Raw genomic sequence first — 15885 nt, 5'->3', positions numbered from 1 at the left:
TCAAGCGACGGAGCGTGAACTCGCTCTGCTTCGCAATTCCATCAACGAATGCCGCGCCATGAGAGACTCGCTAGAACACCGATTACACTCGCTCGAGTGTCTCATCGATGACCGCTGCAAGTTCCTCGACGACACGGAGAACCAGATCGGTTGCATGAAGCAGCAGTTAGCCTCCCACTGCTGCGAAATCGACGCCAAGGAGCGGGAGTACCATGCCATCCGGCGGAGCGTGGAGGAGCGGAGCATGGAGCTTGAAGCCATGGAGGATGCGCTGAAATCGGTTCGGAGTCAGATAGGTGAGTGCGAGAGGGATTTGAGATTGAAGGAGGAAGATTGTAATTGGAAGTTGGAGATGATGGACCAGTTGATCAGTGAGCGCGATGAAATTCGCAAGAAGGTGGAGACGGCGATTGAGGTGTGTGAGGCTGATCTTGTTGTGAAGGAGAGTAGGTTGAGTGTGCTTGTAGGGTTGATTCGGGAGCGGGAGCAGGAGCTTCAGGCGAAGCATGTTGAGTTGCATAATATTCATAGGGAATGTGAGTGGAAGGAGAAGGAGCTCGGTGGATTTTCGGAGAGAATTGATGAATGCAATAAGGAGATTAGGGTGAAGGAGGGAGAGCTTGATTCAGTGCGGAGGTTGATTGATGGAGAAGGGAAGGAGATGGAGTTTAAGAGGAGGAATCTGATGAAAGAGATTGAATTGAACAAGAAGGAGTTTGATTCTTTCAGGAGGTCCATGAGAGAAAAGAGCGAGGAGCTTGAGAAGAAAGAGAGGAAGCTTGGAGAAAGAGTGAAGGACTTTGATTCGTTGAAGAAGCAATTTGAAGAGCGAATCAAGGAGTTCGAGTCAAAAGAGAAGCAATATGGAGGATGGGGGGAGGAGCACCAGGCGAAGGAGAGGGAATTTGAAGAAAGAGTGAGAGAATTTGAATCAAAAGAGAAGCAATTTGAAGTAAGAGTGAAGGAGATTGAATTGAGGGAGAAGCAATTTGAAGGAAGAGTAAAGGATATCGAATTGAGGGAGAAGCAATTAGAAGGACAAGCCAAGGACCTCTCTTCAAAAGAGAAGAAATTTAAAGGACAAGTCAAGGAGCATGAGTCTAAACAGAAGCAATTTGAAGGTCAAGTGAAGGTGTTAGAATCAAAAGAGAAGCGATTGGAAGGACAGCTGCTTGAGCTCGAATCAAAACAGAAGCATTGTGAAGGACAAATGAAGAAGTTTGATTCAGATCAGAATCGGTTTACGATAGAAGTGATGGTGCACAAGTCAAAAGAGAAAAAACTTGAGGCACAACAGAAGATGCTTGAGTCAAAAGAGAAGCAATATGATGGGCAAGTGCAGGAGCTTAAGGCAAAGGAGGAACAGTTTGAGGTGCGAGCAAAAGAACTTGAATCAAAAGAGAAGGAATTTGAAGGACAAGTGAATGATCTTGAGTCCCAAAAGAAGCAATATGAAGGACAAATGAAGGCGATTGAGATAAGAAAGGCAATGCTTAATAAGCAACTGGAGAAGAACATGTCAAAAGAGAATCAGTTGGAAGCACAAATGAAGGATCTTGAGTCCAAAAGGAATCAATATGAAGAACAAGTGAAGGAGCTTGAGCTAAAAGAGGCGCAGTTTAGGCTGGCACTCAAGAAGCTTGAGTCAGAAGAAAACCAGTTTGAAGGAAGACTGAAGGATCTTCAGTCAAAACAAAATCAATTGGGAAGGCAACAGAAGGAGCTTGAATTAAAAGAGAAGCGATTTGAATCATTAAGAAAATCATTTGAAGAGGGACATGTGTTGAAAGAGAAGTCCAATATCCTTCTTCATCAAGTGAAGGCTGAGCCTCAGGATTTTTCAGACGCCAACAGTGTAAGCTTGTGCAAGAATTTGCAGTTGCTTTTTAATCTTCTGAAAGATTATCTGTTGTTGTGCAGTCAAGTCTCTGATGCTCTTCAAACATTAGCTGACCCGGGTATAGTGGTGCTAGACACAATAAAAGGCTACTGTCCTCCTCAGTTGAGGCAAGAACTTGCTGAATGTGATTCAAATTTGTCAAGGAGACTACGCAATCTTTTGATTGATGAATTGAAGAAATCTTCACCAGTAATTAGTTCATTTGTAAAACAAGAAGCAATCAAATTCGCAAGTGACTGGATGGAAAATTTAATGGTACCTAATGTAGATTGTTTGGAGATCCTAGACTTTTTGAAGTTTGTTTCTACTTATGAGATTGGTTCATCTTTCTATGGACATGAACTTCAGAGGCTTCTAGATATAATTGTCCCCCATTGTCAGTCTCCACAAACCCATTGTGATATAGAGAAACTACCAGGTAAATTACATGCGCTTATTTCTCTTGTTTATTGGAACTATTTTCGTCTTCTATGTGAACTGTCTCCTTTAATTATATTTGATATCTGTATTCGCCCATCTGCATTTTGCTGAAAATATCTGTAGTCAGTTAATGTTGTATATCTTAATCAAATAGAAAGGCTACCATAATTTTCTTATGATTTGATGTCCAACTGCCCGAAATTGTAGTTTCTTCCTTTTTTGAAGATCTTTAATGTAAAAATCTCCCTTAACATCCTCCTGTAAGTGGTTTAGTTGCTGTCTGAACAATGAAGACAAACTCTAATTTTTTTGCTTCTTTTATCGGGTTCAATTCAAATCTTTGCAGTTCTTATGGATGTTTCTTCTGCCACATGTGATGTCTTTCAGTTTATAAAAAGGCTTAGTTCCTGTTTGATTACTATTTTATAAAATAGTTTTTAGTTTTAAAAAATAGAAAAAGAGAAAAACTCATTTGACTTTTAAAAATGGTTCTTATTTTCAGTTTTTGAAACCAAATTCCAAAAACATCTCTGATATTATTTTCTGTTTCTGTTTAGTTTTCAAACTACAGATTTTTGGCCTTTGAGAAATATCTCGTGTCAAAGGTTTTTTTTTTCTTTTCTTCTATTGAAAAATAGGTTTTTAAAATTGTTCCTTAAAATAGTTTTTAAATTTAGTAAACTTAGAAGGGAATCAACCAAACCGTTACAATCTAAACATTTTTTCAAGTTTCATCACCTTTTTCAGCATGAAGTCATGAACATGATTGCAGCATACTAGCCACTTCACAAGTTATGTAAAGTTGTGTTTATCATTGTCTAAAACATCATATGATAGTGATCATAATTCATAAGATTCATATCTATTGCCTCAGTGGTCAAACATTAATGTCTTGCCGGTCCTTATTTGTAGGTCAAAAGCAAAATGTCATTTACCAAATACCAATACATTTTATGTCCACAAAGAGTTATCTTATTTTTTAGGGTGTCTTATAGCACCATTTCTAGGTCAATATGTTCCTTTTAATTTCTGTAGCTATCTAATGTTGAATGGCTCTATAATTTAGGTGAGATCGACTGAATAATGCAATTATGTATACCTGTATGATCAGTTATGGCCCATTACATTACATTTATCTATGAAAAAGAAAGAATGGAACTATGTGTCTTGTTAGAACTTGCATCTGCATTTATTCTACCACTGGCATGTATTACATCATTCTCACACCTATTCTTATCTTGTTTTTTTATTAATCTTATACAGTTTCTAGTGATTCAATTATAGCACCATGATGATATTGCTTGTGAATCTTAGTATATAGTGGGCTTTCCTTGTATTGTCCAAGCATATCAATCTTGTTGAGCATTGCATTTTTGCAGACGTTCAAACTGCATTCTATGATATTTGTTTCCCCATTGTCACCATATTTCAAGATGCCTTTATTAACACAAGGGAGCTGAATAATCATTTCTATCTTACACAGATAATCAAATAAGTCCCACCACCACCTATGATGGAAGAAATTTGCAGTTTCTCTCAAATGAGCCTGAATTGATTCGCAGTGACATTTTAGCTTGTCTCCAAACATCAGCAGATCCAGCAACACTTGTTTTGGATATAATTCAGAACCCTACTGCTCCACAGGACAGGAAGGGAAATGAAGGCATAATTATTGATGAGACCCACATCTCTCTCTTAGATCAGCTGATGAGAATCTCACCGTCACCGTTTATCAAACCCCGTATAAGAGATGCGGCAAAAAAGCTAGCAGTTGCTTTGAAAGCAAACATGAACCCAAGCGATGAAAATTCTTTCATGGTTCTTGGTTTTCTACAACTTTTATCTATTTATGGATTAGTTTCTTTCTTCGATGAAGATGAAGTTTACAAGCTTTTTGAATTCGTTGCTCAACACAAGCAAACTGTAGAGCTGTTTCGGACCCTTGGTTTTGCGGATAAAATTGCGGGTATGTTTGTTAAAGTTAAACATTGTCTTATTTAGTATTCTGTTGCTAAATTTTCTTTTTATTTTGGGTGGAGATAGAGGTTTTTTTTGTAGTTTCAAAATATGTTGAAATTGACATAGATAAAGAAAAGAAGATAGTTGTATAAAACTATAAATTTTCTAAATCTAAAAATTGCTTTGTCATTCCTCCCCTGAAATTTTTTTGATACCATATGCATATGCTGCTGTCTATAAAGATAATCAACAGAAAATATTCTGCAGAAGATAGAAAAACTCTTGTTTAAATTTGGTAATAAGCTTATTTGAATTATAAGGAAAAGGTTACAGAGGATGTATATGAAATAGTACAGCAAGATTAAGAAGTTAGCTTTTTGAAGGAAGTTGAATCCATATTCAGTTGAGAAGATGCAATTACCTTTACAGATATTCCATATTGATTCTCCCGACATTCTTCTTTTTTTTTGAACAAATTGACATCTTGCTTGAGATTTTACTAAGTGGTGTGAGATTTTACTCTTCTCTCGTACGTATGAACCATGTTAATAGGCAACTAGAAGGGATTTTCTGGTGACATTCTTTTTTGCCATCAAGTCAGTACTAGCATGTCATAAATCTTCTATTGATTCTTATGAAGTAATATTCTGAGGGACTTATCTGGTTTTAGGTTTGATGAAGTAAAATTATCTTGTGTCTCACAGTTTTTGTTCAGAATCTTGTTGAGAAGAAGCAGTACGTTGATGCTGCTAGATTCATTTGTGCATATAAGCTGGATGACAAGATAAACCCAATTGATCTCTTGCGGTTCGAAATATCGAGAGCAGAACGGATTTCCAAAAAATTCAGAAAGAAGCCCATTGAGCAAAAGGTTATTTTCCCCTTTCAAATTATCTCTTTAAACTATCAATCTTCATATAGTTCCATGCTAGTTATATACATGTTGATTGTGATCTCAATTCTCAGGTTAGGTGCAAAGAACTAGAACTTGGCATTCTGAGGAAAGTTCGACAGTGCATTTCGGATAACAATCTAGAATCTCAGGATCTAGTTAACAAAGTTCAATGCCGAATTCTTTTGCAAGAAAGGAGGAGGGAAGCACTTATTGTGCTAGCAAAGCAGAAGGAAGAACTTGGTCGTCTTGTATCAAAGCTTTCCTCCGCACTTGAAGTGCACCAACCTGAAGAAATGAAACGCGCCAACAAAGAATTTACCGAAAATCAAGTGCATCAACCTGAAGATAGGATCAGTGCAGATATCGCAGTCACTCAGAATCAAGTTAAAGTGCAACAACCTAAAGAAAATAAGAGTGCACATGGAGCAGTCACCGAAAATCATGTTAAAGTGCAACAACCGGAAGCACAGAAACCTGCCGACAGAGCAGTCACCATGAATCAAGTTCAAGGGCAACAACTTGAAGAAAACATATCTACTAATGTAGCAGTCACCATGAATCAAGTTCAAGTTCAGCAACCTCAGGAGAAGAAACGTCCTATTGAAGCAGTGCCTAATGATTATCAATTACATCAGTCGGATCTCGACAACAAACGTCCTCGGACTGGTGCAACACACCCTCTGCCTTCTCATGTCTTCACTTCTCATTACCAACATACCTTTTCTCCTAGTGAAATGCCTGCACCTTTTGGACTCCCCCCAAACTACTATGGTGTTACTGGTGGAGCAGATTACTTTTGCCACCCTAGGCCTTACCCCGCTTTCAGATGACCGTGTGAATATGCTTTTAGGGAGTAGCATCTCGGGTTCTGTATCCACAACCAATACTAACTCTATAATGGTGTAGTGTTTTTTGTGCTTGTAAACAGTAGATTTTGCTTAGGTTGGGTAGCCCCATATTTATGGATTATAAGATTAATGAATTAATTATAGCAGAAAGTAGTAAATTAAAATATTTGATACCAGTGCTTGTACCTGTCTGAGTGCCAGTAGTTATGTATTATATATCAAAAAATAATTAACTTATATTGAATAAAAATTATATTAAGTTTAAGAAGTGAAATTTGTAATGAAAAATTATTACATATTTTAAAACTTAAATATATATATTAATTCGTAATAAAAGTTTTAAGGTACTGTCCATATGACTATTCAATTCAAAATATATATATTCAAACATAACTATAATGCTTGAAGATCTCTTTTCTGGAATAACATAACTTTTTTTTTTTACGAAAGTATCCCATCGTTATTAATGTCATCAATCTTAACTATCTAACAAAACCTTTTTCCCCCACTATTGAATTTCAATTTGATTTTACATTTTTTAAGTTTGACTTTTCATTTACCTTTTTTTATTTGTAGTTTTTTTTGTGATTGGGAAAAATCTTTTTTTTTTAGTTTGATCTCATTGTAATACAGTATTATCTACGAACTAGTGAACTAATTATAGTTATTTTTTTTTAAAAAGTAGTGTGAATACTCAATATATATTGAAATGTGAATACTCAATATTATCTGAGAGAAATTTCAATTTGCTGGATTTAATTTTATTTATTGATTATTGATCTATTAATGTTCCACTTTTTATTTATCATTTAAAGTTCAATCTTTTATTTTGAAAATTTAAATTCAAGTAAACATTAATTTAAAATAGTCAGGATTTTTTTGGGTTTAATCATGGTCCAAAATTATAACAATTAAAAAAATTGAAAAATAAAATAATAGTATAGAGAAGACAAGAAATCTTTTTGATGCAAAAAAAAAAACAAGAAAGGTGTAAAATCTGCTGCATGTGATGTGATTAAGTTTTAAGTTGTGTTTTTCTCCCTCGAGCTGCAATAATGTTTCAGAAAAATGTCAAATACAGTTGGGAAGCTTTGAATGTGCTTCAAAAGCATTCAACTTGCAAGCAATTGTCTTAACTCTCACGGCTCTCTAGTCTATAAATCAGAAAGGATCAGAAAAATCTAAGTATTGAAGAAAAGGAGTAGAGATCAAAGAGATAGAAGAGTAGAAGAAAGGACCAAGGCATTACATTTTGTTTCCACCATCAAGTAACTTCACATCTTACCTTTTACTTCAATGCTTGCTTTGATCTCATATATAACGGTCAATTTAATTTAGAATCCTAATCCTAGTCATGAATTTTGCCTAACATAACACACAAGCTCAATTAAAACATGAACCAGTGACGTTGACGTTCACTCAAGCCCCTCCATGGTGATTGTAACCAGCCATTTTCTGCTTAATACAAGCACATGTGGTGAGATGATTAACATCTCCTTTAACCAGGTTGCAAAAGAAAACACTGATGATCAGAGATGAATATGCTTAATAATCACAGCCCATTAGCCCAGCATATAAAAGAGTGTTTATAGTAATAATGGTTGAATATTATGTAGTATCCACTGAATTTGTAAGACCGAGAAACTTATTATTTTTTTATTATTTTTTGATGTTTCATTATTATTATAAAAATACATGTGAAATCATGTGAATTTTGGGTATATTGTAATTGTTTAATAATTTTTCGGAGTGTTTTTGTATAAAATATTCTTATATAGTATCTATGAAGTAACATGATATCGTGATGTGCATTTCAAAAAAAAAAAAACATGATACCGTGATGGGAATAGATTTTGCGGACACACTTACAAGGGGAGTGGGGTGCGCGAGTAGATTCCTTAAGGGGAAGAAAATAATTATTTGATTTAATTATAATTTATTTGGTGATAAATATGATTATCTCTTATTTTAGTTTAGATTTGAATATTACTAATTCATGATACTATTGTTTATTTAGAGATATGCTTTTAGTTTAGATATTAGATTAGATTAGACTAGATATAATTTTAAATTAGGAGATATTGATATAAAATAATCTAAGATTAAACATATAGATTTTCAGCTACAAGACTTGGTGTGCAAGCCATAGAGATAAAAAAGAATTCCCCACTGAACTCTATAAATAGAGTCTCATAGTAATAATTGGAATAATACAGTAACTAAGAAATTTCTATCTCTCAACTCTCTAGCTTTGGTTTCCTGAATTATTTTGACCTTTGGTCAAGCACCACCAAACACTATAAATATCTCACGTCTTTCTTTCTTTCTGCAACTGCTCAAAACCCAACCCAACCCAACCCTCGTTTTAGGTTTTCTCAACTCCATGGAATGCGGTCTGGTTTTGGAACCAGAACTCCAGCGCCTCATTCATGAAAACCAGAAGGACTATGATGCTATTGTCCAAGAAACTATAATGGAGTCCTCTGCGGAGATTGAACTGAAGGAGCAAGAACTCGCTCTCCTTCGCAAGTCCATCAACGAGTGCCGCGTTAAGCGAGAGGCGCAGGTACACCGAATACACTTGCTGGAGCGCCTCATTGAGGACCGCTCCAAGTCGCTTGACTCTAAGGAGAAGCAGGTATATCGCATACACACTCCTCCCGGTTCGAACCCTGGACTAAATGCTTAAGTAGCATAATTTGTTATACATGTGCGAGTATATGATCACAATCACAGTTGTCATGGTTAAAATATTTATTAATATTGATATAACAGTACAAGAACGATGATTATATGAATTTGAAAGTAATTTACGATTTCAGGTAAGTTCCATCAAGCGGCAGTTGAGTTCCTACTGCCGCGACATTGATGCCAAGGAGCGGGAGTACCGCACACTCCAGAGGAGTGTTGAGGAGCGGAGCTTGGAGCTCGAGGTCATGGGAGAGGCGCTGAAATCGGTTAAGAAGCAGATATGCGAGGGCGAGAGGAATTTGAGATTGAAGGAGGATGAGTGCAACTGGCAACTCGAGATGATGCACCAGTTAATCAGTGAGCGTGATGAAGTTCACAAGAAGATGCAGAGGACGATTGAGGGTTGCGGTGCTGATCTCAGCGCGAAGGAAAGTAGGCTCTCTTTGGTCGAAGGGTTGATTCTAGAGCGGGAGAAGGAGCTCCGGGGGAAGGACGTTGAGTTACACAATATTCACAGGGATTGTGAGTGGAAGGGGGAGCAGCTCAGGGAACTTTCGGTGAGAATTGCTGACTGCAATACGGAGCTTAGGGTGAAGGAGGAAGAGCTCAACTCGATGCAGAGGTTGATCGATGGAGAAGGGAAGGAACTGGAGTTTAAGAGGAGGAATTTGCTCAACTCAATGCAAGTGAAGATCAATCAGCTTGTGAAGGAGCTTGAATCAAACAAGAAGGAGTTTGATTCTTTCCAGAGGTCGATGAGAGAAAAGAGCGCGGAGCTTGAGAAGAGAGAGAGGAAGCTTGGAGAAGGAGTGAAGGACCTTGAGTCGATGAAGAAGCAATTTGAAGGGAGATTGAAGGAGTTCGAGTCGAAAGAGAGGCAATATGGAGGACATGGCAAGGAGCTGAAGGCAAAGGAGAGGAAATATGAAGAAAGAGTGAAAGAATTTGAATCAAAAGAGAAGCAATTTGAAGGAAGAGTGGAAGAATTTAAATCAAAAGAGAAGCAATTTGGAGGTAGAGTGAAGGAGATTGAATTGAGGGAGAAGCAATGTGAAGGGCAAGCCAAGGACCTCTCTTCAAAAGAGAAGGAACTTGAAGGACAAGCCATGGAGCTTGAATCACAAGAGAAGCAATTGATAGGAAGAGTGATGGAGCTGGCTTCGAAAGAGAAGCAATTTGAAGGAAGAGTGAAGGAGATTGAATTGAAGGAGAAGCAATTTGAAGGTCAAGTGAAGCAGTTAAAATCAAAAGAGAAGCACTTAGAAGGACAGCTGCAGGAGCTCGAATCAAAACGGAAGCAATTTGAAGAACAATTGAAGGAATTTGATTCAAAACAGAAGCATTTTGAAGGACAAATGAAGCAGTTTGAAACAGAACAGAAGCAGTTTAGGGGACAAGTGAAGGCGCACTCATCAAAAGAGAAAAAGCTTGAATCAAAAGAGAAGCAATATGATGGGCAAGTGCAGGAGCTTAAGGCAAAGGAGAAACAGTTTGAGGTGCGAGCAAAAGAACTTGAATCAAAAGAGAAAGAATTTGAAGGACAAGTGAAGGATCTTGAGTCCCAAAAGAATCAATTTGTAGCACAAATGAAGGAAATTGAGTCAAGAGAGGCAATGCTTAATGGGCAACTGGAGGGGCACAAGTCAAAAGAGAACCAGTTGGAAGCACAAATGAAGGATCTTGAGTCCGAATGGAACCTTTATGAAGAAAAACTGAAGGAGCTTGAGTTGAAAGAAGCACATTTTAATGTGCAACTGAAGGACCTCAAATCAAAAGAAGATCAGATTGAGGATCTTGAGTCCAAAAGGAATCAATATGAAGAACAAGTGAAGGAGCTTGAGCTAAAAGAGGCGCAGTTTAGGCTGGCACTCAAGAATCTTGAGTCAGAAGAAAAGAAGTTTGAAGGAAGAGTGAAGCATCTTAATTCAAAAGAATGTCAATTGGGAAGGCAACAGGAGGAGCTTGAATTAAAAGAGAAGCAATATAAATCATTAAGAAAATCATTTGAAGAGGGACAACTGTTGAATGAGAAGTCTAATATCCTTCATCAAGTGAAGGCTGAGCCGCAGGATTTTACAGATGCCTACAGTGCAAATAATTGCAAGAATTTGCAGTTGTTCTTAAATCATTTAAAAAATTATGAGTTGGTGTGCAGTCAAGTCTCTGATGCTCTTCAAAAATCTTCTGACCCTGGTATAGTTGTGCTAGACACGATAAAAGGTTTCTGTCCTCCTCAGTTAAGGCAAGAACTTGCTGAATGGGATGCAAATATTTCAAGGAGAATACGTAACCTTTTGTTGGACGAATTAAAGAAATCTTCTCCAGTAATAAGTTCTCATGTAAAACAAGAAGCAATGAAATTTGCAAGTGACTGGAAGGCTGGTATAACTGTAGCTGATACTGATTTTTTGGAGGTGCTGGATTTTTTGAAGTTTGTTGCTACTTATGAGATTGGTTCATCTTTCATTGAACATGAACGTAAGAGGCTTCTTGATATAATTTCCCAGCATTGTCAGGCTCCACAAGTCCTTGGTAATATTGAGAAACTACCAGGTAAAAATATAGACGCTTCTTTCTCTATTTTATTGAAACATTTTCAACTGACCTGTGAACTGCTTTCTTTAATTATATTGATATCTTTATTCGCCTGATCTGAATTTTATTGAAAATCTCTGTAGTCAGGTTAATATTGTATATCTTAATCAAATTGAAAGGCTTCCTTAATTTTCTTATGGATAGATAGATCATAGATAGATAGCTGATATCTTCTAAGATTTGGTGTCCAACTGACTGAAATTGTATTTTTCGTCCTTCTCAAACACTCGTAGAAGATCTTACATGCCAAAACTCTCACTTTACATCCTCCACTATGTTGTTTAATTGCAGTCTTCACAATAAAGACAAGTCCAAATTTTCTTTGCTTCTTTTATTTGGTTCAATTCAATCAAAGCAGTCCTTATGGATGTGGATCAGTATCCTCTCATGTGGAAACTTTCTCATTTTCTCTGTTGAAATTTTGTGTCTATCTCTCTTTTCATGCCTTATAAATAAGTGGAAATCGGTGGGACCCTTTGAATGTTCATGAAGAGAGATACACTCAATACTTCACTTGACATTGTCATATGACATGAGAGGATCCTAATCCCCTTATGGATGTTTCTGCCACATGTGAGAGGCTTACAATCCGTCTTAAAACATCATGATAGTGATCATAAGATTCATATTATTGCCGAAGTCTTCAAATATAAAATGTCTTTTCAATCCTTATTCGTAAGTCAAATGCTAAATGCCATATATATAATATACCAAATACCTGTAAATTTTCTTTTTGGCCTTTATTTTTTAAGTCCACAAGGAGTTATCTTATTTTTTGGGAGTATTATAAAACCATTTCCTGTTCAACATTCTCCTTGTAACTTCTGTAGCTATCTAATGGCAATGCTGAATACCTCTAGTTTAGGTGACATCAACTGTATGATGCAATGATGTTTACCTATAGAATCAGTTATGGCTCCATTGTAGATATCTATGAAAATAAAACGTGGATCTAGGTGTCTTGTTAAAACTTAGAACTCACGTGTGCATTTATTTCACCACTCGTATGTATTACATTGTTCTCTCCCCTATTGTGTTTCTTGTCCTCTCATTAATCTTATACAATTTATAGTGGTTCAATTATATAACTTTGATGATATTGCTTGTAAATATTCGTATATAGTGCCTTTCCTTGCCTTGCCCATCCATATCACTCTTGCACAGCTTCGCATCATTGCAGACTTTCATACTGCACATTCTTTGATCTTTGTTTCCCCATTGTCACCTTAATTTTAGATGCCTTAATTAACTTGAGGGAGCTTAAATGTCTTCTGCCTAAATGTTAATTTCTATCTTTTACCCAGATAATCAAATTTGTCCCATGACAGCTGATGGAAGAAGTTTGCAGCTGCTCTCAAATGATCCTGAGTTGATTGGGAATGACATTTTTGCTTGTCTCCAAGCATCAACAGATCCAGCAACACTTGCTTTGGATATAATTCAGAACCCTATTGTTCCACGTGACAGTAAGGGAAAAGAAGGCGTAGTTATTGATGGGAGTCATATCATTCTCTTAGGTCAACTGATGAGAATCTCACCATCACCGCGTATTAAACCCCATATAAGAAGCTCGGCAAAAAGGCTAGCAATTGCTTTGAAAGCAAACATGAACCCGAGCTATGAAAATTCTTCCGTGGTTCTGGGTTTTCTACTGCTTTTATCTATTTATGGATTAGTTTCTTTCTTCAATGAAGATGAAGTTTTCAAACTTTTTGAATTCGTTGCTCAGCACAAGCAAGCTGTAGAGCTGTTTCGGAACCTTGGTTTTGCAGATAAAATATCCGGTATGTTTGTTAAAAATTGTCCTTATTTATTTTGGGTGGTGTTTTTGTAGTTTCATGATATATTGAAAATGACATGGTGGAGGAGAAAAAGATGTTTTTACATAAATTATCTAAATCTAAAAATGGCTGTCTTTCCTCCCCTGAATTTTTTTTTGGATAACATATGCATGCTGTTTTTTATGATATTCTAAAGAAGATAGAAAAACTTTTGTTCAAATTTGGCAATCTCAGATATTATTTAATTGTGAGGAAAAATTTACAGAGATACATGAAATAGTACTGTAAGATTAAGATGTTAGCTTTTTGAAGGAAATTGAATCCATCATGTCAGTACTAGAATGTCCAAATTCTTCTGTCGATTCTTACGAAGTATTATTCTGAGGGAGATTTCTTGTTTTAGGTTTGATGAATTAAAATTATCTTGTGTCTCAGATTTTGTTCAAAATCTTATTGAGAAGCAGCAGTATATTGAAGCTGTTAGATTCATTTGTGCATATAAGTTGGCTGACAAGATTGACCCAGTTGGTCTCTTGCGGCTCGAAATAGCGAGTGCAAATCAGATTCGGGGTAAAATTGGTGGAAAAAAGCCCATTGAAATTAAGGTTCTCTTCCTCTTTCAAATTCCATCTCCTTAATTATCAATCTTCATACATAGTTGCATGCTAATTATATATATGTTGAACCTGAGAGCTCAGGTTAGGCGCAAGGATACATCAATTCGTATTCTGCGAAATGTTCTACAGTGCATTTCAGATAACAATCTAGAATCTCAGGATCTGGTTGACAAAGTTCGAAATCACATTATTGGGCTAGAATGGAAGAAGGAAAACCTTATTGTGCGAGCAAAGCAGAAGGAAGAACTTGGTCATCTTGTATCAAAGCTTTCCTCCGCACTTGAAGTGCACCAAACTGAAGAAAAGAAATGCGCCAACAATGAATTTAGCGAAAATCAAGTGCAGCAACCTGAAGAGACGATCAGTGCAGATATCGCAGTCACTGAGGATCAAGTTAAAGTGCAACAACCTGAAGAGACGATCAGTGCAGACATCACAGACACTGAGGATCAAGTTAAAGTGCAACAACCTAAAGAAAAGGAAATAGAAAAAGGAGCAGTCACTAAGAATCAGGTTAACGTGCAACAAGCTGAAGCTAAGAAACCTATTAATGGAGTGCTACAAGCACAGCAACCTGCTATAGCTTTATACACGAAACAAGCGAAAAAACTTAAAAAACAAGCGAAAAAACTTAAAACAATGCAAAGTGCAAATGGAGCAGTCACCGTGAATCAAGTGAAAGTACAACAACCAGAAGCAAAGAAACCTGGAAATGGAGCAGTTAGCATGAATCAAGTTAAAATGCAACAACCGGAAGCACAGAAACCTGCCAACAGAGCCGTCACCATGAATCAAGTTCAAGGGCAACAACCTGAAGAAAATATATCTACTAATGAAACAGTCACCACGAATCAAGTTCAAGTTCAGCAACCTCAGGAGAAGAAACGTCCTATTGAAGCAGTGCCCAATGATCATCAATTACATCAGTCGGCTCACAACAACAAACGTCCTCGAACAGGTGCACCACATGCTCTGCCTCCTCATGTCTTCACTCCTCATTACCAGCACATCTTTAGGCCTAGTGTTATGCCTGCATCGTTTGGACTCCCTCCAAACGACTATGCTGTTACTGGTGGACCAAATTATTTTTGTCACCCGAGGCCTTATCCTCCCCCATTTTAACGACCGTGTGAATATGCATTTATAGCGTGTTTGGTTCTGCAGTTCCTATAATCACTTTTGGGAGAAGCTACAGGGTGTAGTTTCTTGTGTTCTGCTCCAAACACACTATAATAGTGTAGTAGGCTTACTGTGCTTGTAAATTGTAGCTTTTACTTAGCATCTTTTTAGCACCATATTTAGGTCTTAATGATTTAGGACTTAGAACAGAAGCTAGTAAATTAAAATATTTCATATTTTGATAATTTTGGTAAAAGTTTTTTATAGGCTTTCTAAAGTAATTGTGGTAATTTAATAGTAGTAGGTATTAAGTTTTAGCTTGTGTCTTAAACAAAGCCATGTTCAACCAAAGTGGCCCTGTTTTTGTTCCAGAGTTGCCTTCTTATTTATTTGCTAGGTTATGGACAGTTATTGAAATAAAAATAATTGACTGGGTTCTCTCTGTTTATTCTTTATTTAGTACCACCGAGCATTAACGAAGATGATTTGGATTACAAAATCAGAAGAATGAAATCTGACTAGAAATTTTGTTATCATTGAACTGATTAGTTAATGAAATCACAATTTTTTTACCTAGTATGATCTTTTTTTTGGCTCTCCTTCTCCTTTTATCTTCAAAGGTTTAAATTTGATATCCTGAAATGTTCATGCTCAAACTGTATATTCTTAATTCATGGTGAGGCTGTTGTTCTTTTCATCCCTTAACCATGAGGTTGATGGTTTGATCATCCATCACCCATGAAAATGAAATACATTTCATGCTGCTATTCTGTACTACTCATGGTGAGGGGTTAGTTAGTGCTGCCGGCGGTTGATGTCCTCCCTCACCCAAAACTATATACTACTAACTTGTACTTCCTCCGTTCCTAAATAACTGATACTATTTTAGTTGAATTTTGTTTCTAATTATCTGCTACTTTATAAAGTTCAAGAGAACATTAATTATATTTTACCAATTATACCCTTCATTTATTGGTGGTAGAAAAATTGAAAAGTTATAATTAATAAGAGAGATAAAGGGTATAATAGGAAGTTACATAGTAATTTTAATAAAATAAGA

The 15885-nt window shown here is 36.5% G+C and overlaps 3 protein-coding genes across 3 annotated transcripts; all 3 read left to right on the top strand.

Annotated features, from left to right (window-relative positions):
• LOC130743080 (uncharacterized) lies at positions 1-6163 on the top strand. Its single transcript, XM_057595193.1, has 4 exons — positions 1-2318; positions 3804-4286; positions 4984-5150; positions 5246-6163. The coding sequence occupies exons 1-4, from the start codon at positions 59-61 to the stop codon at positions 6002-6004; spliced, it is 3669 nt and encodes a 1222-aa protein (XP_057451176.1). The 5' UTR covers positions 1-58; the 3' UTR covers positions 6005-6163.
• Positions 6164-8405: 2242 nt separating this feature from the next.
• On the top strand, positions 8406-13150 carry LOC130745092 (uncharacterized). The gene is made up of 4 exons (XM_057597237.1): positions 8406-8660; positions 8845-11266; positions 12613-13092; positions 13143-13150. The coding sequence occupies exons 1-4, from the start codon at positions 8406-8408 to the stop codon at positions 13148-13150; spliced, it is 3165 nt and encodes a 1054-aa protein (XP_057453220.1).
• Positions 13151-13430: 280 nt separating this feature from the next.
• Positions 13431-14980, top strand: LOC130745091 (uncharacterized). Its single transcript, XM_057597236.1, has 2 exons — positions 13431-13694; positions 13788-14980. The coding sequence occupies exons 1-2, from the start codon at positions 13431-13433 to the stop codon at positions 14826-14828; spliced, it is 1305 nt and encodes a 434-aa protein (XP_057453219.1). The 3' UTR covers positions 14829-14980.
• The last annotated feature ends 905 nt before the right edge of the window (positions 14981-15885 follow it).

This window comes from Lotus japonicus, chromosome 3, assembly GCF_012489685.1.
Source record: "Lotus japonicus ecotype B-129 chromosome 3, LjGifu_v1.2".
Classification (NCBI taxonomy): Eukaryota; Viridiplantae; Streptophyta; class Magnoliopsida; order Fabales; family Fabaceae; genus Lotus; species Lotus japonicus.
Note: the sequence above shows the minus strand (reverse complement) of the source record. Positions and strands in the feature narration are given on the sequence as shown.

Bases quoted from the DNA above. Each gene is read 5' to 3' on its own strand.
- LOC130745091 (XM_057597236.1), top strand. From the start codon at position 13,431: ATGTCCAAATTCTTCTGTCGATTCTTACGAAGTATTATTCTGAGGGAG. The intron at 13,695-13,787 runs GTTCTCTTCCTC...CTGAGAGCTCAG, and splicing joins AAAAGCCCATTGAAATTAAG to GTTAGGCGCAAGGATACATC.
- LOC130743080 (XM_057595193.1), top strand. From the start codon at position 59: ATGAGAGACTCGCTAGAACACCGATTACACTCGCTCGAGTGTCTCATC. The intron at 2,319-3,803 runs GTAAATTACATG...TATCTTACACAG, and splicing joins TGATATAGAGAAACTACCAG to ATAATCAAATAAGTCCCACC. The intron at 4,287-4,983 runs GTATGTTTGTTA...TGTGTCTCACAG, and splicing joins TTTTGCGGATAAAATTGCGG to TTTTTGTTCAGAATCTTGTT.
- LOC130745092 (XM_057597237.1), top strand. From the start codon at position 8,406: ATGGAATGCGGTCTGGTTTTGGAACCAGAACTCCAGCGCCTCATTCAT. The intron at 8,661-8,844 runs GTATATCGCATA...TTACGATTTCAG, and splicing joins TTGACTCTAAGGAGAAGCAG to GTAAGTTCCATCAAGCGGCA. The intron at 11,267-12,612 runs GTAAAAATATAG...TCTTTTACCCAG, and splicing joins TAATATTGAGAAACTACCAG to ATAATCAAATTTGTCCCATG.